At 45.9% G+C, this 23961-nt stretch overlaps 1 protein-coding gene across 5 annotated transcripts in view; it reads left to right on the top strand.

Annotated features, from left to right (window-relative positions):
* TANGO2 (transport and golgi organization 2 homolog) overlaps window positions 1–23961 on the top strand; it is a 207626-nt gene that overhangs the window by 118081 nt on the left and 65584 nt on the right. For all 5 annotated transcript variants that reach the window (XM_088476717.1, XM_088476716.1, XM_088476713.1 and 2 more), the window contains one exon: window positions 1256–1370. In XM_088476717.1, coding sequence (XP_088332843.1) covers window positions 1256–1370 — 115 coding nt within the window. The remainder of the gene's footprint in view (window positions 1–1255; window positions 1371–23961) is intronic.

The following is a 23961-nucleotide window of genomic DNA, read 5'->3' on the forward strand; positions in this document are numbered from 1 at the left end:
CACACAGTAATGCCTCTCATACATTATCCCCCCCAGCAACTCACCCCGCTGTCTCCCTCCAGCAGCCTCTCACCTCTTCCTGTGTGACATCAGAAGCCATCAGGCGTGGATTTGGGGCTGGGCCAATAGCTAATTACAGCTGGCACACCAGCAGGTGGCAGACATGGACAGACAGCGCCGGCACAATTTGAATCTGGTGCCGGTCGCAAGCTAAATTGAGCTTGCGGACTGGCAGCCACTGCTGATTGGCTGCCGGTTGGCGAGCTCTGATTGCCTTGCAACCGGTGACGTAGTCTGTCCATGTCTGCCTACGGTGCACCAGCTGTAATTACCTGGCGGGCCGGCACCAAATCAACACCACTGTCACCCGGACCCCATTCGGCGCCCCTGACTAAACCGGCCCACCTTGTGTGCGTGACTGGGTGCAGGGGGAGCGGTGAGCTGCTCGGGCACCATAGCAGCCGAACCCCTTGCACCGGCTGTAGTTACACCACTGTTTGCATGCATGTTAGCAAAAGAGTGGGGTCCTTTTCAGCATCAAGGGAATGGGATTATAGGCGAGCAACATGTAAACAAAGGCTGCAGGTGTACTTCAGGGTCCAGTTTTCAACCTGGGCAATGCCGGGTATCCCAGCTAGTCTTTTAATATACAGGACTATTTGATCCTTGAGCAACCCCACCAGATATGGGATATACACATGTACAGCTTATTATAATGTAATATGGTTTGGAACTTTTAAGCCGCATATCCACTACACGATTTGCTCCATGAGCGATATCGTGTAGTGTGTCCCCGGCAGTGGTGTGCTCAATGTCCTTATCGATATCGTTCAATCGTTCAATATATCGTCTAGTGGATACGCAGCATTAGACCTTACATAGCACAAATCCTGCTGAACTTTTACAGGACGTGCTTAATAGTTACAAAATACCAAACATGTAAGCAGTGGATACGTTTAAAATTATCTCTTTATTTGCAAACATTGAGCTATGTTTGCAAAGTGGTTATAATCAGTTTTAAGAATTAACTTTTCGAACATAAAATTGCTTAAAGTCGCAAAATCACATAAACTTGAGGTAACTCATAGATGTGTTTTGCCATTAATTCATTTTATATTGTATTTTTATAATGTGAACTGGAAGTTGTGACAAGCACATTTGCTATACATTTGTGCAGTTCTATATATGTAAGTTTTGTATATGTTGTATCCTATGGCTATAATCACAGTTCCTCCTGATTTTGTTGTCTCCACAGGTGCCCTGGTATCTAACTTCTTGACATCTGATCTTGACAGCTTTTCATACCTAAAGAAGATATCTGCTGAGGGACATCTTTACAATGCTTTTAACTTGGTTGCAGCAGATTTTAAGTAAGCCCAAATAGTTTATTTTTTTCAATTGTGTTTATTTTTAAGGTTTTGAAGATTGCAAACCAGAAAAACAAACCGCAATGAGCAAAATAAACAAAGGACATGGCAGAAGTGTACATACAAATAAAAAAAAGCAATATGGAGATTTGTCACTGGAGAAAGCAACATATGCAATAAATCAGACAGGAACATAGTACAACAAACACATTATAGAGGCTAGGTCAATTTCAGCGGTCCCCAAGTTAGTTAGGTAAACTACTACTATAGAAGCAGAGTTTTAGGTGCAAGAAACTGTCAGAGGGCTATTCAACAAGCAAACAAATGTGGACTGGTAGTAATTATTATTGTACATAAAGTCTAAAAAATTGTAATAGAATCCCAGCCCAGTAGAGAAAAGCATTGTATGAATGGGAGAAATAAGGGGATATTCCAACACCCAGAACCAGGCCAGACCACCTTAATATATGTTGATGCCTCTATAGAGTTGACTTATAGATTAAAAAAAAACCTCAAATTAACAAATTACACATCAACCAATAACCCAAAATATGGACAATAGCACAGAACAACAAACAACCTCCCCCATTACTCCCCACCCTATATACAGTACCGTACATCCAACCATGGCATATCTGGATCCCTAAACAACCCTTTGCCCCCCTAAACAAAAATGACAGTAACTAACAACCCTCCCATCCCGCAACTAAATATCACTCTTTCTACTTCAGGGTCCATAGGGGTCCACAGGGTGACCTTGGGGTATAGCTGGATCCTGGATCCTCGGGCACCACGGAGTTAAAGCTTTTAGCTGCTCCCAGGATGCACTTGGGTCCAACCTCCCCTATACCCCGCCCCCGAGCCACAGGCACCTCAGTTTAAGATGGTGCCCGGCCGGAGTCGGGTCACCCTGCGGGGGGGGGGCTGCAGAAGCTTTTTATTTTAACTTAGTTAATTTTTACTATGTTTTTTCTCTAGAGCAGCAGCGATGGGCTGTCTATACAGACACCCACGCTGCCGCTCCTTCTCCCTGCTGGCGCCGCGACGCCAGCACTGAACTGGGGATCGCGGCGGGGGAAGCCAGAGTCTGTACTACTAGCCGGACTCTGGTTTCCCCCGGGACTGCTGCCGGAAGACGCCGGGGAGATCAAGGTAAGCCGCGCACCGCTGATTAGCGGCGGTGCGCGGGTTCCTTCTAAATGCAGTCCCATGCCCCCGGTCTAGGGGACAGACCGGGGGCGCTAGCGGTGGCGGCGGGCCCCCCCTCCAGCGGAGGCATACCCCGCCAGACCACTAGACCACCAGGGTAAATTAAGCGGCAAGCGGGATGCCGGCAACCCGGGGGTTAAATTTGCTAGCTAGGGGAGGAAGCCTTCCCTGTCTAGCGGCTCCTCCCCTCAGCTCAGTGCGCCTTTCAGCACGTAGTCTGGCGTCGCTGAGCTGCAGATACTCGGCCACTCCTCCTCTGAGGTCTCCAGCGGCCATTTTCTCCAGTGGCAGCGCAGATCTTCAGGGAGCACGCGGACCGGTCCCCCTGTGTACCTCTCCCCCGACGAGGACAGTGTATACAGCACTATAGCCCTCCCAGACACTGAATCTGGGCAGGTTAATTGTAGTGGAAAGGTGCAGTGAGTATATCTTCCTGCATGGTATGGGACTTTTGCTAGTGCTGCCTGTCTGTGTCTTTTTTCTACTTACTGTCGGCCTATACCTATCCCTTTCCTTCTCCTACAGGCCCTACAGGTGTGCGGGGGAAGGGTGTTTCTACAGACCTCACCTATATAAATCACGTATTTGTGAGGTCCGTCACATACAGTTGTGTGCTACACAGTACCATATTGTGGGCTGTTGTTCAGCACACTGGTGAGTGCGCACGTTTTCTTCCTAAGTCATGTCTGAGGAGGAGATTGAGCACTCCGGGGCTCCGGTATTGTTCTCCTGCAGGCGCTGTTCTGCAGGAGTGGATAGGGAGGATTTGTCACAGGACGGCCTGTGCGGACGGTGCCAGGCCCTCCCTGGTATGTCTAAACCTCCCATGTCGCAGGAGCCACCATGGGCGATGTTTTCCCAGGTGCTGGTGTCCATCGCGGACCGTCTGTCGGTCCCGACTGCCGCCCCTACTAGGGCGTTGCCTCAGCCTGCCATCCCCCATTCCCCGGGTGTCCCACAATTATTGCAGACTCCCCCGGGGTCTCAGCCTGTTGGTCCCTATGCGGGGTTGCCAATGTATATTCAGTCCACCCCTGTGGCACAGCAGGCTGTGGTGCTGTTTCAGGCTCCTGTGGCAGCTCCTCCACCCTGGGTGGATGCGCTTTCCCACACTGTCCAAGATTTGGCGGCAGCATCTTCGGCTTTTCAGTCGATGTTGCGCAGTGACGTGCCCTCCATGGCGTTTAAACGCTCAGTCATGGCGCAGGCTGCGCATCTTTCGGATTCTGAGGGGTCCTCGGATGATGGTGAGGTGCAGGATGACTCAGCCTCAGATGCCTCAGTCCAGGAGGTAGACACTAAGTCTTCCATCAATGTGCGGGCTCTGGTTAGGGCGGTGCGGGCCATTCTTCTGATTGAGGATGAGGCACCCGCTCCCAAGTCGAGGTATCCTAGTTTTAAAAAAGCTAAGGTTACTTCTGCAGCGTTCCCCTTGTCTGATCAGTTGACTGATCACATGCCGGTGGCCTGGCAGACACCCAGTAAGCGTTTCCTGCCACAGAAACGCTTGGCGTCCAATTATCCATTCCCGGAAGCGCATTGTAAGAAATGGGAAACTCCGCCTGCAGTCGATTCCCATGTAACATGCCTCATCAGGAGTGCTACTTTGCCATTGCCGTCTATATCCTCGCTGAAGGATCCTGCGGACAGGAAGGTGGAGACTTGTCTAAAGTCTATTTATTCTCTCTCAGGGGCTGTAGCCCGGCCGTCCATGGCCATCGCCTGGGTGGCCAAGGCCATTGAGGGGTGGGCCAACGCCTTGGAGGACACGTTTACGGATGAAGCTCCGGACGTCCAGAGGGCGTTGTTAGGACAGATGAGAGATGCCGCCTCCTACATTGGAGAAGCATCGTTGGGTGCTAGCCTGTTGACCTCTAGGGTTTCGGCGGCAGCAGTGTCTGCTCGTAGATCCTTGTGGTTGCGGTCTTGGAGAGCAGACGTGGATTCAAAGAAAGGCTTGGAGGCCTTACCTTTTAATGGAGAATTACTATTTGGTCCGGACCTGGACAAAATAGTGGATACCCTGGCAAAATCCAAGTCAGCCTTCCTCCCTTCAGCTACTACACCTGCTAAGGTCCGGAGCTCGGCCTTTCGTTCCTTTCGGGTTCAGGGCAAGGCAAAGGGTCAGTCCTTTCCGAGGCAGTCCGCACCCAAGACCGCCTCAAAGCCAAAGAAGCAAGCCTGGAGTGCTAGGCGCCCTTCTTCCAAGCCAGAAGATAAGCCTTCTGCGTGATGGGACGGGCCTCCCTCTGGGGGCCCCCAGAGTGGGAGGCCGACTTCTTCAATTCGCCCAGTGCTGGCACAATACCAGCACGGATGCCTGGGTGCGAGAAGTGGTCTCCCAGGGGTACGCCCTGTCTTTTCGGCACAGGCCGCCTTGCCAGTTTTTTTGCACAAGTCCTTCTCAGGACAAAACCAAGGCCTTGCAGGTTCAGGAAGCCATAGAGGCCTTGCTGACGGCAGGGGTCATTATACCCGTACCACAGTCTCAACGTGGGATGGGGTATTACTCTACGCTGTTTCTGGTGCAGAAACCCAATGGCTCTCATCGCCCCATCCTCAATTTGAAGTCCCTGAACAGGTTTCTCAGGGTTCCCAAATTCAGGATGGAAACTTTGCGTTCCATCATTCTGGCGATGGAACCGGGGGACTATATGGTCTCCCTGGATATCCAGGACGCCTACCTCCATGTGCCTATAGCAACATCGCACCAACGGTTTCTGCGGTTTGCTATTCTCCACAACCACTACCAATTCAGGGCTCTACCCTTTGGTCTCTCCACGGCACCAAGGGTATTTACCAAGGTCATGGCGGCTCACCTTCGGAGCCAGGGAATACGGTTGCTACCGTATCTAGACGACCTCCTCTTGCTGGCAAGCTCCCCGGAGGTACTGATCCAGCATCTCCACCTGACGGTCGCTTGTCTACAGGCGCACGGCTGGTTGATCAACTGGAAGAAGTCCTCCCTCATCCCATCACAGCGGATAGTTCATTTGGGGGCCCTGCTGGACTCTCGTCAGCAACGGATTTCTCTGACTCCAGAGAAGGTCTCCTCCTTACAGCTGCGGATTCACAGTTGTCTGAGCAGTGGCAGAGTGTCGGTGCACTCAGCGATGAGAGTTTTGGGGTGCATGGTGTCGGCATTCGACATGGTGGAGTTTGCCCAGTTCCATTCCAGGCCCCTGCAGGGGCTGATTCTTTCGGAATGGAACGGATTGCCACACAGGATCCGCTCTCAGATGCTGGTGTTGTCCTCGGAGGTGCGTCTGTCCCTAGCCTGGTGGCTGCAGACTGCTCATCTCCTAGAGGGGCGCCCCTTTTGGATCCCGGAATGGGTTCTGCTCACGACAGATGCCAGTCTCCGGGGTTGGGGGGTGGTGACAGGCTCCTTATCACTTCAGGGTCGTTGGTCGGCGGAGGTAGCGATTCTTCCCATCAACATCCTGGAACTGCGGGCAGTATACAGAGCCCTGCAGTGGTCCGGCACCGCTCTTCACGGAAGGGCCGTTCAGGTGCAGTCAGACAACGCCACCACGGTGGCGTACATCAATCACCAGGGAGGGACTCGCAGTCGAGCTGCGATGTCGGAGGTGTCCCGCGTCCTGGATTGGGCGGAGCGCTATCTTCCAGCTCTCTGGGCAGTTTTCATTCCAGGAGTCCTCAATTGGGAGGCAGACTTCCTCAGCCGTTACGACGTGCATCCCGGGGAATGGTCGCTTCATCCAGAGGTATTCCAACTACTCGTGGACAAGTGGGGGCTGCCAGAGCTGGACCTGATGGCGTCCCGTCACAATCACAAGCTGCCTGTGTACGGGTCAAGGACAAGGGACGCAGGCGCAAGTCTGATAGACGCGCTGTCGGTGAAATGGCTGTTTCAACTGGCTTACTTGTTCCCTCCGATATCTCTGCTGCCTCGGGTCCTGCGCAAGTTCAAACAGGACGGAAGCACACTGATCCTGGTGGCCCCAGCGTGGCCCAGAAGGCCGTGGTACTCCGATCTGCGGAGCCTGTCCATCGACGCTCCGTACCTCCTACCTCAACGGCGGGACCTGTTGTCTCAGGGGCCCTGTCTTCACCCGGATCTGGGTCGACTATCTTTGACGGCGTGGCTCTTGAGACAGCCGTCCTGAGGTCTCGGGGCTTTTCTAGCTCCGTTATTACAACCATGCTGGGGGCGCGCAAGCCTGCTTCCGCGAGGATCTATCACAGAGTGTGGCACACTTACTTTCAGTGGTGCGAGGCCAGAAACGATGATCCCCAGGTGTTCCGGGTTTCGCGTATTCTGGCTTTCCTTCAGTCGGGTTTGGACTTAGGATTACGTCTTTCTTCGCTGAAGGTGCACGTGTCTGCTCTGTCGGTGTGGTTCCAGCGCAGGATCGCTGCTATGCCGGACGTACACACCTTTTTCCAGGGAGTTTTGAGAATCCAGCCTCCCTTTGTGCCACCTGTGGCCCCGTGGGATTTGGCGGTGGTTCTTCGGGCCTTACAGGGTCTGCCTTTTGAGCCCTTGGACTCAGTGGAGCTCAAGTGGCTAACTTTTAAAACTGTTTTCCTCTTGGCAATTGCTTCTGCCAGGAGGGTTTCAGATTTGGGGGCGCTTTCTTGTCGTCCCCCTTTTCTGATTTTTCATCAGGACAGAGCGGTGCTTCGCACTCGTCCTGATTTCCTGCCTAAGGTGGTTTCCAGGTTCCACATTAATCAGGAAATTGTTGTACCAGCCTTTCAGTCGCCTGATCTTTCGGCTGGGGAGACTTCATTAGACGTTGTCCGTGCACTCCAGGTTTATGTGGACCAGACTAGTTCTGTGAGGAAGTCGGATTCTTTGTTTATCCTCTTTGGTTTTCACAAGAGGGGTTGGCCTGCCAACAAACAGACTCTAGCCCGTTGGCTTCGTTCTGTTATTATTGAGGCTTATATGCAGGAGGGTTTACCTGTTCCAACCTCTGTTAAGGCTCATTCCACTCTGTCTGTGGGCCCTTCTTGGGCTGCTAGCCGTGGCGCCTCTGCTGTTCAGCTCTGTAAGGCAGCCACCTGGTCTTCCATTCAGACCTTTTTGAGGTTCTATGCGTTTGACACCTTTGCCTCTCAGGATGCATCCTTTGGGCGCCGGGTTCTCCTTTCAGCACAGGAGCGTCCCCGCCCTTAGTTGGACTGCTTTGGGACATCCCCAAGGTCACCCTGTGGACCCCTATGGACCCTGAAGTAGAAAACAAGAGATATGGTAAGAACTTACCTTTGTTATCTCTGTTTCTACGAAGTCCATAGGGTCCACAGGGCACCCGCCCTGACGCACCTGGCTTCATATGGGCTCTGTGTCTGGTCACCGGTTTCCGTCTCCCATTTCTGTGAGTATGGTTCTTGTGTGTTCCAGTCTTCTTTCTCTCTGTTTCGTCTCCTCCTCCGGCCTGGGCTGCTTACCAACTGAGGTGCCTGTGGCTCGGGGGTGGGGTATAGGGGAGGTTGGACCCAAGTGCATCCTGGGAGCAGCTAAAAGCTTTAACTCCGTGGTGCCCGAGGGTCCAGGATCCAGCTATACCCCCAAGGTCACCCTGTGGACCCTATGGACTTCGTAGAAACAGAGATAACAAAGGTAAGTTCTTACCATATCTCTTGTTATTAGGTTAAACTAACTGGAGCTTTGGTAAAAATGACCATAGAACACACTAGAGTCATTCGGCTATATTGTGTCATGGTAAAGACTAAGTTAGATCAAATGACTAATGCCTAAATATCCAGGAGGCATATAAAGAAAATAATAAATCAAACATTAACAAACAAAACCATACAGTATGAAGAGTCATAGTGAAAATATCAGGAGTAGTTGGAGGCAAATCACACAGCAGAAGAGTGCACCCCACAGGGCAATACAGCGAAGTAGCAAGCTATAGAGCACATTAGTGAGTACAGCACCACAAATGACTACGAAATAGTAGGGAAAAACCGCCAGTCAGTAGACCCTCCAATATAATGCATGGATTGGATAGTCCACACAAACTGTAGTAGTTCCAAGGATCTGGCAATAGAAGAAGGCTTGACCATGGAGATTACCAAAAACAGACCAGGAGAGTTCCGGAGACGAGGAAACTGAGGGGTATCCAAGTACTTTCCGACTGAAGCAAAGTGCGTTGGACCCAACACACAAATAGAGAAACGGGAGATTGAACAGCAAGAGGATGTAGTAACTCTGGGAAGTAGGTAAGTTTCAGGTCAGCATCCACAACTCCAGGAAACATAGGTGAAACAGGAGACTGCGACAGCCCTTATCTGCATGGTAACCATCCTGAAATGAAATATGTTACAGGAAAAGGAATTTGATCCATAGTAAAGTCCCAAACTGGGAAACCTCATCCTCCAGAGCCAGCACAATGAAACGGACATTACTGCGAGTTGTGATATATGGCGGTGATGACACTGTTCATATTAGAGAAATTAGGGTACTGCGGGAAGATGGGACAAAGGAACAAGCATTTTCAGTAGTAGACAGAATGGCTGCAGCCCTCACTCCACCCCTCCACCATTTGCAAATCACTGTGGAAAAGCACCAAACCTGATGTATGGCAACAGTTGTAAAGTTACACTCCTTTCCCTGCATAGCTCAACAAGCAGGAGAGGATGTTTCACCGCAGTAATGGCATCCTTAGAGTTCAGCCGGATGGCGGCCACAAGGACACTGCCGAAGTAATCCGCATCAGTAAAGCCATGCCGAGTAAGTGAATCAGGGCAGCACCACTCCGAACCACAAAGTCAGGAAGCCTCAATGTCCCCAAACACAGTGACCAGCAGACTGCAGAAGGAAACAGGGTCTACAGACTGAAGAATCCTCCAATGGTCACAGAATCCAACCAGCTGGTCTGGAGAGCTAAGGGGAAATAGTGGCTTAACCAGCTCCCAAACAAGAATAACACCATACCAAGGCAGGATATAAAATAAGGATGATTGAGAGAGAGCAAATGGAGACACCCCAAATAGTTAATTTTAATAGTACAACATATATATTATTTTTTATTTTTTTATTTTAATATTTGTTTATTACCAGTTATGTATATAGCGCACACTGAGAATATTTGCCCATTCACATCAGTCCCCCACGTGTACACACACACCCAGGAGATAATTTTTTAATTTTTTGTCAGTAGCCAATTAACCTACCAGTATATCTTTAGTGTGTGAGAGGAAACCAGAGTACCTGGAGAAAAGCCTCTCAAGTACAGGGAGAATGTAAAAACTTTACACATTTAGGGTCTTGGTGGGATACTAACCATTACACCATCCATGCTTCCCAATTGTAGTTTAACACAATTTTTTGCGATTTTAAGTGACTAAATGTTGAAATATTAAATTTTCTGCAAACTGTTTCTAGCAGCTAAAGAAAAACCACAAACAAAACAGAGAACTTGCTCTCCTTGCTCTTTCTCGACCCACAGACCACTCTGGCGTTTAACATTGTTTAGGTCTATTTCAGTGCTTTAAATAAGCAGAGTTGAACTGCGTGGTCAGGAAACTGCGTATTCTGCAGAAAGTATAACTTCCAGTAGTAGTCTTGTATTGTAAATATGTAGTTGGTGCTGTTGTACCATTGGGCGTTTAAATTTACCCCATGGTTGATAGTTGCCAGTTCTCCACAGGACCACTTCACTACTGCATTTGGGGAATAGACACGTTACTGCATTAAAAAGCCATGATTAGCAGCTACTGCTGTACTGTAGATCATATCTGCACCTATCCTTTAGTGCCTCACAGAGCCTCCCCAAATGCTGTATGTTACCTGAATCAGAGCTGAATGCATTTGCCAGCACAGCAGTGTTCCAGGTTGAGCACTGCTTCAGGAAACTGTTACAAGGGAAATGTATAGATTCGCTTATAGTATGAACAGATCTCAACAAATGTGTCCTCAATGTAGTAGCCAGCTCTGTAAGTTATGTGCAGAGCCCTAACCTGTGAAGACCTAATTCAGTGAAGTGCTTTATCTGGCAGGATCCACATAGCTGTTTCCTGCTCTCCTCTGAACTGTGACAGTCAGCTTGGCTTCAGTATAGAACAGGAAACCAAATGACTATCGGGTAGTGACAGAATTATATGTTCAGGAGAATAGAATGTAAAAGATGTAAGGTGACTGAGGAATAGTAGACTGCAACATTGAGAATATTAGCAGCCCTGCTTTTGAGGTGGGGGGGCTAACCTAAGAATTGTCTTGAGCCACAAGCTACACAAGCACATGCTGGCTTTGCACAATTGTTAAATACTAATAACAACTTGTTCTTATTCTGATAAAAATCTTTCTTTTATTCCTAATACAGCATACAACTTGCTGTGTAATAAATGCACACCACATGCACAATCAGTCTACAGTATTATGGAAAGGACTGTGAAGAAGGTGAAGACGAGGGTGGGGAAGGTTGTAAGGACAATGCATGTCGGCTAGATTAGACTCTTCACCTAAGTACACACAAGACTCTTACACTACTGATTACTAATCTTGACATTCTGTTTCTTTTGACGGAAAAAATAAATCAGGTTGCATTAAACTCAATCAAACGCCTTTTATCACTAACCCTGAGTGCCAAATGCCCGGAATTACATGGACAGTTATAGAGATTGGGACTTAATATACCTGAAGTTAATAGTCTGCGGTGAATATTGTGCTTCAGTGAGCAGCATTAAATCTGAAGTACAGCTTACCATACATATACATTTTAAATTATATAGGATGAATTATTTTAGAAATCCACATGTCACACATTCGTATGGATGGATAGTCGACAGTGTTTACATTTCTTAAACCCTTTTTCTCTGTAAAATGGTCTCAAATCTCTGCTATGTATTATTTTATTAAGATATTCACTTTAATTCTTTCTCAATCAGAAAACTGGGTCCGGGGGAATGGGGTATGGATAAAAGGGATGGTATGGGGTCGGACATAGGGTACAGCTCAGGGCCGGCCCGAGCCTGATTTTTTTGTTAAGCGGATATAGATTTTAGCGCCCCCTGTTGAAATAAAGCCTCCTATTTTGGTGTGTGAAATATCTGGAGTACATGTAATAATGTAATAATGTAACAATGACAAAAGGGAATCTGTGGATCAAAAGACCAGCTTTATAAAACCATGTTTATAATATATTAAATAAAGTTGGAAAATGTCCAGACCGCTGCGCACAGCTGCTCAAATGTTTTTACACACTCATATGATGATCACCCACTTCAAAAAAAATACAAACATAGACATAAAATAGAGAGAAGTAGATACACAATAGGGCGCTTCACAAAAATGGATAGTTATAGCCTACAGTTAATGCAATTGATACATTCCTTTTGTAGTCATAGATATCTTGTGCTGTAGTTTGAGGGTTCACATATGTATCTTCTCCTCGTTATGGACGATATGGCATATGAAAAAAATGAGAAACCACTATATCAGTCACCAATACTCTTATATATGGAATTTGGAAAGTGGAAACGGGGTGTATGGAACAGTGCGTGTAAAGCACCTCTCCACATAAACTGTGCGTACCCCACTCACAGAAAAGTATGACTATTGATTCCTCAAAAGGTATCTTTTAGCTCTCCAATCACCCAAAAGCGTGGTTCATCAATAGTATGGTCTGCGTACCATGATTCACTTATAGTGATGAAAACGGAAACTTCAAAAGGTATCTTTGCATGCAACAATGGCGTACCCCAACTCACTCTAACAACAGGCAGAATTTTCACATCAAGGTTTCTTTTCCTGGTATGGAATATTTGCACTATCTGTCCTCAGATCATAATGCAGTTTCCAAAAAATTTATATCTCAACATCAGGGATGGAAAAAATCCAAAAAGGATATGTTTATTCAAAGAAGGAACAGCAGCGTCCAGTCACACAAAAAACACAAAAAACGAACAAACATACATCAGTCTATTTTTCCAGCAGCAAGACTGTTTTGTTAAAAAATTTTGGACATCCAATTTAAAAATACATACAAGAAAAAATTATTTCAGCCTTGTGGAAAGTACAGTTCAAACTCTCATCCACATACCATCAGTAGGTTGAATGCATAAAAATACGGTCACAGGAATCCTTCAAGTCAACGCGCGTTTCGGCTCAACCTGGAGCCATTGTCAAGACATATGGATAATGTGACCTGATAAATGATTTATACTCCCCGCCTCCTATCGGCATAGGGCATAAATCAAGACAAATACTGACAGTTGTGAGAAAAACCTACCTCTAAATATACACCCACCCGTCTGACCTCACATACCATCCTCGCAGGGGTTGGTTACACAGGGACCCCCATAGTGTCTGCATCGTCCGAAACCGGAAGTATGTATCGGAAGACCCAGCGGCGCATCATATAAAACTGACCACGTCTCTCAAGATAGAGGGCGAACATGTGTTCCCTGTACCGCCCCACGTGGTGTCCGCGTCATCCGGGCCCGGAAACATGCATCCGGAAACCTAGCAGCGCGGCACCCGAAGCTGTCCATATCTCAGAATACTGAGGGCGGAAATTAATTCCCTATCTCGGCACACATCGAGGCGGAGCTAGCGGGCAGTAGTCTTGTAAACCAATTGGATAACTACATTGTTGTCCTGGTAACCTGATGCTATGGCATGTAGTCATAGTAACCTAACCTTACGCGTGACCTACTATAAACCTCCTTAATGGGAATTTTCGAACAAAACAACATGTATACAAATATATAATATACATACACAAATATAAAAACATAAAATCAGAATGCATATGTAAATTTAAGATTATATTTAGACTAATGAAGTCTTCATACGTAAATTCATTCTTGGATGACAATCGATGTTTGAAAAGATCGGAGACTTGTCTTTTTATACATATATATTCATCTTGTTATGGTCCATAGAAAACAGAAAGCATCCCAGGCTTTATCACTACAAGAAACATATTAGAATCAGCTCTACATAAAAACAGTGATTATGATGTCAAATAATAATACATTGCTTGTCCATAAGCATACAGTAGTCATGATGTCAATATTTCATAAGAACCATTTAAGTTCAAAATCTTTATTTAGCCCTATTGGCACCAGGGTTTTTAGGGTGTAAATCAGATTCATCTCGGTTTTCGCCAGAATGGTGGCCACATCCTTTGATCTTAAATTAGGTCTTATGGTCCTAGGTCCATAAAAACCTACTAAGCCACTTAAAGAGCACCCATGAACTTCTTTAAAGTGCAAGGAAAGGGCATGAGTCTCCAGGCCCTATTTTATATTCCGTAGATGCTCTGACACCCTTATTCTTAGGGGCCTTGATGTTCTTCCGATGTAAAATTTATTACAATGGCACTTGATAGCGTATACTACATTTTTACTTTGACACGTTATAAAATCTTTAATTTGAAAATCATTTCCATTGATGTGAATATTTTAAATTTTATGGTTTATTATTATTATTATTATTATTATTATTATTATTATTATTATTATTATCATTTTCTACAACCCTGACACCCCCCACATCTATAAAAACCCTTGGAAACAATAGTAGTTGGTCCCTTACATGGTGGGAGAGCACTGGAAACCAACTTAGATTTTAAATTAGGGGCCTTTCTGTATATACATACAGGTTTACTTGGAATCATTGCACCCAAAAGGGGATCCTTTTTTAATAGCCCCCAATGCTTTTACAAGATCCTCTCTACCGATTTATATTTATCCGAAAATTCTGTAATAAAGGCCCATTGGAATTTATCTCCTACTTCCTCTGATGTTTTTCCCGGGTTATCCCTAAGGAGATCTCTTCGTTCAAAGTTTTTTTAAAACAGCAAGGCCCCTAATTTAAAATCTAAGTTGGTTTCCAGTGCTCTCCCACCATGTAAGGGACCAACTACTATTGTTTCCAAGGGTTTTTATAGATGTGGGGGCTGTCAGGGTTGTAGAAGTATAAAGAGCGAAGGAAACCATAAAATTGAAAATATCCACATCAATGGAAATGATTTTCAAATTAAAGATTTTATAATGTGTCAAAGTAAAAATGTAGTATACACTATCAAATGCCATTGTAATAAATTTTACATCGGAAGAACATCAAGGCCCCTAAGAATAAGGGTGTCGGAGCATCTACGGAATATAAAATAGGGCCTGGAGACTCATGCCCTTTCCTTGCACTTTAAAGAAGTTCATGGGTGCTCTTTAAGTGGCTTAGTAGGTTTTTATGGACCTAGGACCATAAGACCTAATTTAAGATCAAAGGATGTGGCCACCATTCTGGCGAAAACCGAGATGAATCTGATTTACATCCTAAAAACCCTGGTGCCAATAGGGCTAAATAAAGATTTTGAACTTAAATGGTTCTTATGAAATATTGACATCATGACTACTGTATGCTTATGAACAAGCAATGTATTATTATTTGACATCATAATCACTGTTTTTATGTAGAGCTGATTCTAATATGTCTCTTGTAGTGATAAAGCCTGGGATGCTTTCTGTTTTCTATGGACCATAACAAGATGAATATATATGTATAAAAAGACAAGTCTCCGATCTTTTCAAACATCGATTGTCATCCAAGAATGAATTTACGTATGAAGACTTCATTAGTCTAAATATAATCTTAAATTTACATATGTATTCTGATTTTATGTTTTTATATTTGTGTATGTATATTATATGTTTGTATACATGTTGTTGTGTTCGAAAATTCCCATTATGGAGGTTTATAGTAGGTCACGCGTAAGGTTAGGTTACTATGACTACATGCCATAGCATCAGGTTACCAGGACAACAATGTAGTTATCCAATTGGTTTACAAGACTACTGCCCGCTAGCTCCGCCTCGATGTGTGCTGAGATAGGGAATTAATTTCCGCCCTCAGTATTCTGAGATATGGACAGCTTCGGGTGCCGCGCTGCTAGGTTTCCGGATGCATGTTTCCGGGCCCGGATGACGCGGTCACCACGTGGGGCGGTACAGGGAACACATGTTCGCCCTCTAGAGAGACGCGGTCAGTTTTATATGATGCGCCGCTGGGTCTTCCGATACATACTTCCGGTTTCGGACGATGCAGACACTATGGGGGTCCCTGTGTAACCAATCCCTGCGAGGATGGTATGTGAGGTCAGACTGGTGGGTGTTTGTTTAGAGGTAGGAGGTTTTTTTCACAACTGTCAGTATTTGTCTTGATTTATGCCCTATACCGATAGGAGACGGGGAGTATAAATCATTTATCAGGTCACATTATCCATATGTCTTGACAAAGGCTCCAGGTTGAGCCGAAACGCGAGTTGACTTGAAGGATTCCTGTGACCATATTTTTATGCATTCAACCTACTGATGGTATGTGGATGAGAGTTTGAACTGTACTTTCCACAAGGCTGAAATCATTTTTTCTTGTATGTATTTTTAAATTGGATGTCCAACATTTTTTAACAAAACAGTCAGCTGTTCTACTGTCCCAACATCAGTTGTAAGATAGCTGGGCTGGCGGAAACATGGTCAAGCAATGAGGTGCGTATTGTGATCAGATTTCTGCATCTTATGGTGGGTACACACTATACAAATATATTTGCAGATCGAGATCATACACACTGAACAACCATCAGTGTCTGCCCGCAGGTCCTGGCGACCAGGGGGTGTGTCCGGCCCCCCTCCTCGCGGTTACCGTTGTGTGTGTGTACGGGCGGTCTGCCCATTGCCCGTACACACCTGCCAATGGACAGATATGTCTGCAGACATATCTGTCCATCGGCTGTGCAGCACAGTCAATGCCATATGTCGGTGGTACACACTGCATCGCTGGTACACACTGCCTGACGGGCAGCAGATACATTGGCCGATCAATTGATCGGCCAATGTATCTGTCAGTGTGTACCCAGCTTAAAGGGCACATCAGCAGTTGAAATTCCTCGCCAACTTGTCAAGGTGTACAGTGATGACTGTAAACTTCAATGCATAATTCACTTTGAAGTATCCTACACAGCATACAGCAGGAAACCAGCACATCACTATATATGAAAAAATATAAAAAAAATGTATTATTTCAAAAGACGCCATCCATAAAAAGTCAACAAATCAAAGCAAGGCTATACCTATCAACATGGCATAAAAAATGGCATCATAGCTCTGGCCTTCCTGATGGCCGTTTTGGTCCACGTCCACCTTCATCAAGGATCAGATATATATACACCTCCTGAGCAGTTGCGAAGAGGAGTGCTGGGCCGTTTATTATATATATATATATATATATATATAGAGAGAGAGAGATCTATATATATAGATATAGAGATCTATATATATATAGATCTATCTATCTTACAAACGGCCCAGCATTCCTCTTCCCAACGGCTCAGGAGGTGTGTGTGTGTATATGTATGTATGTATGTATGTATGTGTGTGTGTGTGTATATATGTGTGTATATATATATATATATATATATATATATATATATAAACAAATATTCCACAGGTAAGGGATGGCAGTGGCATCGTCGTACCCACACTAATCCATTTATATGAAAGGGAAAAACAAACAAGGGTGCCTCCTAGTTCAATAACATCAATCCACCTCTGTGAGAGAATAACAGTGTACCCGTACCAGAGAATGTAAATAGCATGGCTTATTTGATAACTCAATAGAATCCCAGGAAACGGTTGTTTAAAAGATTTTTTTTCTTTAATGGCTCAATATTGTAAAAACAGTAGCGGCTTCTTCCACTACAGTTCACATAAGCCTTACTAAGTACCAAACACGTTTCGTCCTGTGGCGTCATTCATACTTCCTCAGTGGCAAGTCTCATGATTGGTGATTTGGGCACATGCCTTGAGTCCCTTTGTGTGGGCCACTAAACTGCAAGTGCTGCTGTGAATTTATATGCCCATGTTTTGTATACCTCACAGGAGCAAAGAAAGCCTGGCAACATTTTATTTGACAAACTATTATATCTACCAATGCTCCTTTCAGTGTTGTCATAGATTTGAGGATCACTCTTCTATGGAGACCATTTAGGTAAATTGGATTCTATGAAAAATTTAGTTTGCCAAGTGCTTCCAATGACTCTTCAAGGGATATGTTGTGTTGAAACCAGGGCCTGATTAAGGCTTCCAGACACACTAGGCTAATGAACTTGTACCCCCTGTAATGCTGCTAAACCCAGAGCACAGTGCATATGTTTGCTCAGGAGTCCATGCCTCAACCTCCATGCCTCAACCGCACGTGTGCAGGTGATGAAGGTCATACAACTGACATGTTTGATCTGTTCAGCTAATGATGTTTGTGGAGTGTAAAGGAGACTTTGGTTTTCTGGGGAATGCAAGGAAGACTCTAAAGATAATTGTATGCTACTCTCCAGGCTACCCAGATGGTGTTGTAGCTCAATGTGCATAAAGTAATGCTTTTAGCGGTAAGTTACATGGTTACATCAGCACAGCCATCTGGTGGTCTCTTTAAGAACTTCCCTCAACATCGCCTCGGGAAAGATGGATAACTAACAGGATTAATTGAGCTTTACGGCCGCCACCAACATGGAATGAATTGGGTCTAACATTTTCTAGTGGTTAGAAGTACATGAGAGACACAAACGTGCAAATGGGATAAGACTTATACATCTTTCAGACAGAGAAAACGACCTGGTACTTTTCCTACACGACCCGGGTCGTTTTCCTGTTTGAATGGGTCAACCCGGGTCGAAATTCCCGGGACTTGAACCCTGGTAGTTACCAGGGTTTTTTCCGGTTCTAACATGGGTTTGTCGCTGTGTGAAAGAGTGTAACTCGGGTTTTTCAACCCGGGTTGCGGTAAACGGTGCTGGATGGTTGAGTGTCAGGGAACTGGCTGATTGGCTGAGCAGGCAGGGCAATGGCATCTGAGATCATCAGGGAGCTGCAGAAATAAACACAGAGACAGCATGGCTCATTGGAAAGAGGAGGAGATCAGTGAGATGCTGGGGCAGTCAAGGATGCAACCGTGTTTTCCAATATAGACAAGGCCCTCACCTCCAGGGGCATAGTGCGGACACAGCAACAGGTCGTCAATAAATTGAAGGCTCTCCGAAAACTGTACAACAAAGTCCATGATCATAATCGCAGAAAGAGTGATGCTGCTGGAATGGACTGGGTTTATTACAACCAGTGCTGTGAGGTTTTTGGCAATTCGGCACTGGCTAATCCAATTTCCATCTCATCATCCAGCTTTGCATCATCTCGGGGTGTCATGCCGGAGAACCTGCAAAGCAGCCCACTGAGCTACCAATGCTTTTTGATGACATTACTGAAATCGGTGACCGCAATAACTCAGGAGCTCTGGGCTACTCAGTAGTAACTCATCACCCATGGTTAAAGCAATGCATTGAGCACTCACTATCTACTTTCATGACCTCATCTCTGTGTGCCCAAAAAACAATCCATTTCTAAAGACACACAGTATATTCCAGGGCTAACCCGGGTTCAGTGTGAAAGGGGTCGCCCCAGGAATAATCCAGGTCCAAGGTTCTGTGTGAAAGAGGAGTATTAGCTAAAACCTTGGTTGAAAAATCTGGGTCCAAACCCTGTCTTTTCTGTCTGAAAGTGGTATGATAGGTGCAGTGTTATCCTTCCCTTTTTATCCCTCCAGTGTTTCTTTTTTGGAACATACTAGTCTATATGGTTAGTTTCACAATATTAAATCCATGATTTGAAACTTTATGACCAGGCTGATCTGACTTCACTACCAATGTCGAGAATTCAGTTCCGCGACATTGGCGCAATGTGACTTTCTGAAACAGCATTGCAAGATTTCCCACACACTCCATTAAGGTGCAGAGGAAAACATGTGATGCCAGTGCTACTGTAAGTGCCCAATATGTGGGCATCATGGCGATGCCTGATGGCACTTTCTTCTGAATTTAATCCCCCCCCCCCCACCATTGAGGCCAGTAACTGCACTGGGGGTAATCTTGTCGGTGCATAAGGAATTATAGTGGTATGCTCCAGCTCGATTTTCCTGAGCTACTGTCGTAAGTTGTTGTTTTATGCAGTTCTCTATGCTGCCTTATTTGTTTGACTAATATTTTATTTTTTACTTTATTTATTGACCCACACATACAATTTGTTACTTCTAATTCCACAGTTTTATTTCAGTAGCTGCAGACTGTTGGTAACTTGGCTGTCCATTCACAAATTGCAGAACTCCCTGACCTCTCTGTCCTGTGAGCCGAGACGCTGGCTGTAGCAGGAGAGACAGAGCTGAAAATAGAAACAATTAGCTTTCTCATGCAAATAGCCTAGAGATGGCTCTGGCAGTTGATTTGATCTCTTGTGACTATAATAAATGTTAGAAATGGTCACTCATTTGCATTCTGTAGATGCACACTGTTGTGTCACTTAAATTGCCAGCACGCGTAATGGAAGATAGAAACATAGAATGTGACGGCAGCTAAGAACCACTTGGCCCATCTAGTCTGTTCTTTTATTACTTTTTGGTAACCTCAACTCTGTGATCCTCTGTTCTTTGTAAGTATATTCTTATGCTTATCCAGGGCCGGCAACAGAATTCTTGGGGCCCGGTATATTTGGATCTCTGGGGCCCCTTAACCTCCCCCCTCCCAGTGCCCGCTCCTTGACCCCTCCTCCAAACACACATGCTGGGTACACACACACACATACATTTACTCACACAAATATACACACACACATGCATACATATACACATACACACACATACATATATATACACACATGAAACATAGAATTTGACGGCAGATAAGAACCACTTGGCCCATCTAGTCTGCCCCATTTTTAAACATATTGTTACCTCAACCCTTACTTCTTCTGAAGGATATCCTTATGTCTATCCCATGCATATTTAAATTGCTCTACTGTCTTAGCCTCTACCACCTCTGATGGGAGGCTATTCCGCTTGTCCACTACCCTTTCTGTGAAGTCATTTTTCCTCAGATTTCCCCTGAACCTACCACCCTGCAGTTTCAGAACATGTCCTCTTGTTCTTGTTCTAATACTTCTCTTTGAAAAATGTCTCCTTCCTTTACCTTGTTAAAACACTATGTTTGAACATTTCTATCATGTCCTTCCTTTCCCCAACCTATACATATTAAGTTATTTTAGTTTTTCTTGGTACGTTTTCAGTTGTAGACCTTGCACCATTTTAGTTGCCCTTCTTTGTACAATCTCTAATGTATTAATATCCTTCTGGAGATATGGCCTCCAGAACTGAACACAGTATTTCAGATGAGGAAATACCAATGACCTATACATTGGTATTATCACTTCTTTCTTTCTGCTACTGATTCCTCTCCCTATGCAACCAAGCATCTGACTTGCCTTCCTCATTGCTTTGTTACAATGTTTGCTTGCCTTTAAGTCACCTGAAATAGTGACTCCTAGAGCCCTTTCCTCTTCAGTAGTTTCCAGTATAGTGCCAGTAATACTATACTTAGCCTTTGGTTTTTTGAGACCCCAAAAAACCATATATACAGAACGAACACACACACACACACACACACACACACACACACACACACACACACACACACACACACACACACACACACACACACACACACACACACACACACACACACACACACACACACACACACACACACACACACTCTGTTATATTTCCCCTCTCCTCTAACACTCTTTCTGTTCTGGCTAATGCTTCCTCCTCACCTGTCACCCCCTATTTCTCCTTTTCTGTACATTAAGTGGCAAAGCGGCTTAGGCCAATCATAGCAGCTCCAGGGCAGCAACCAATCATTAGATCCTGCAGACGAGGCCCGGCCAATAAGAAGTTCAAAATGCAGACTCAATCTCATTGGACACTGTTAGTCTGCCAGCTTCTAATGATTGGTCCTTCTGTGTCCATGACAGAGTAACTGCCATCCCCATCAGTGGGCTTAACGGCTGCAATTTGTTTGTGTGCAGCCGAGGACACCCTATGCTACTGCTCTGTGTGGCATTGATGAGGAGTCCCAGCCTCCCAGCTGTCTGACCTGTGGCTGCCCGCCCACCCCACATCTCCTCCGCAGGGCCGGTGCAAGGTTTCCAGGTGCCCTAGGCAAAGCTATACAATACTGCCCCTGCTCCCCTTCCACCTCCACTCAACCCCTTACAAAAACTGGGCTTCTTAAAATATTATCAGATTTATTACCAACATAACATAAAAAAAATAAAACACTTTAACAATATCCAAAAATATTAACACTGTTGAGACTGTCATATAATTCCGAGAGCATTTTTGTTACTGCCATAAACTACTCAGACTGGTTTTGTTACTGTCAAACAATACTGAGGGCACTATACTGAAGGCACTATACTGAGGGTTGCTGCTATGTCCTATGTGGCTGAAGGACCTCTGTGACGTATCCACCACGTGACCGCTGCAGGAGGCTGGACCGCTCCTGCGTTACCATCCACTAGGGCATAGAGGGGGAATAAATATTTGTGGCGAGCGTATCGAGCCAGCCACCGTGCCCGAAGCGTGGCGAGTGCAGCGAGCCCACAAGGGGACACTTTTGGTCCCCCGTTAGTATCCCCGCCCCTCCCCCTTTCAGGCCGGGTCACGTGGGTGTGACGTCACAGGTCCATCAGCCTTGTATAGTCTAGACCTAACCCTATACTGAGGGCATTTTCTTGACCGCCATAAACATCGCTGTTAAATAACCTTTCTCAAAATGAACTTACACATTTAGCATCATTGTACAGTAGAAACCCCATTCAGCATAATTAGCCTCTTTCTAATAATTAACTCACTATATACCCATCAATAATTAATCCCCACATCATCAGTTCTGTACATTATACACTTTATACTGTACATTTATAAATCAAAATAACCCATTTTTAAACCCCAATAAAAACATTAAACCATTAATCTTACCTATATTACATTAACCACATCACTCTCATTATAAAATCCACAAAGCTAACCCTTTATACACATTATCGTTCCTGAACTGTGACAGTACCCCCCACTCCACCCCTCCCCCATCTTCACATACCTGATCCTCTCAGCACTGTCACCCTGCATGCTATTGTCAGTCAGTCACACTTGCAGAAACACAGGGAGCAGGTCCCGCGCTGCTGGGTAGGAGGTGTTGGCTTCCTCTACACAGCTTACTGGTCCCCTCTTGAATGGTAGGACAGGAACAAGCTGTCCTTTCGCATCCCTGCTCTGATGTGTCTGCAGGCCATCATGATGGACAGGGCAAAGGTTAGATCCCTTAAGTGTAAATGTACCATGGATGGGGAGGAGGGAGCCCACGCGCAGCAGCCGAGGAAGGAGAGGATGGAGCTTACAGCACATGACATGTCATGTGACTGTCCGTGCCCCCCGTGACTACCAGTGTGCATCGGACCAGTGTGCTGGGACAAAGTGCAGCTCTAGCGGCGGCGGTGGCAGGTAGGATCCGCAGTAGCCGCCAATAACATATTATAGATGAAGGATGTCATTTATGGTGTAGGCAGACCCATTAGCGCCCCCACAGGAGCCGGTGCTTTAGGTAGCTGCCTAATGGAAGCGCCGGCCCTGCTCCTCAGGTCTATCCCCACTCTTTCTCCGGCCCGCCTTACTCCTCCTCCAGCCTGCCCCACTACTCAATGGCCTTCCAAACTCCTCCTCTGGCCCGCCCCGCTCTTTCTCTAACCATCCATGCTGCTCTTCTAGCCCGACTCCACTGCGCCTCCGGTCCGCCGCCCTCCCACAATCATGCGGCCGGGAGAATAAATGTGCCTTGCGCTGTGGGGGGGCGCGGGAACATGTGCATCACCTTGATTTGGCACTTTATATATCAGATGCTGCGGTGCAGAACAAGAACTCAACTGCTCTGCGCGCAGCAGCTGTTAGGGGAGGCCCCCCCCCCCTGGATCCGCCACTGCCTTGCGGAACACCCACAATTCATCACACTGTGGGGCGTGCCCAACACTTACGAAGGTGCTGGGTTTCCCCCAAGCTCTCCCCTCGTGGCGATTAATTGCCATGTGCAGTAATGCGCCTTACACAGTATGTCTTACACAGTAATTCCCTTTATAACACATTATGCCACATGTAGTAATGCCCTGTATAATACATTATGCCACACGCAGTAATGCCCTGTGACACATGCAGTAATGCCCTGTATAACACATTATGCCACACGCATTAATGGCCTTTAATAACACATTATGCCACACGCAGTAATGCCCTGTATAATACATTATGCCACACGCAGTAATTCCCTTTATAATACATTATCCCCATTTTCGAATTACGCCACACAAGTCCCTTATTCATGTTATGACACAGTGGTGCCCCTTTTACACAATGCCCAAATGAGTGCCCCTTATACACAAAGGCCCACAGTAGTAGTGCCCCTTACACAGTGACCCCATTAGTGGTGCCCCCCATGTAGTGCCCGCAGTGGTAATGTCCACAGTGTTAATGCCCCCATGGGTA

This window comes from Taudactylus pleione, unplaced genomic scaffold, assembly GCF_031769625.1.
Source record: "Taudactylus pleione unplaced genomic scaffold, aTauple2 ptg000191l, whole genome shotgun sequence".
NCBI classification, from domain to species: Eukaryota; Metazoa; Chordata; class Amphibia; order Anura; family Myobatrachidae; genus Taudactylus; species Taudactylus pleione.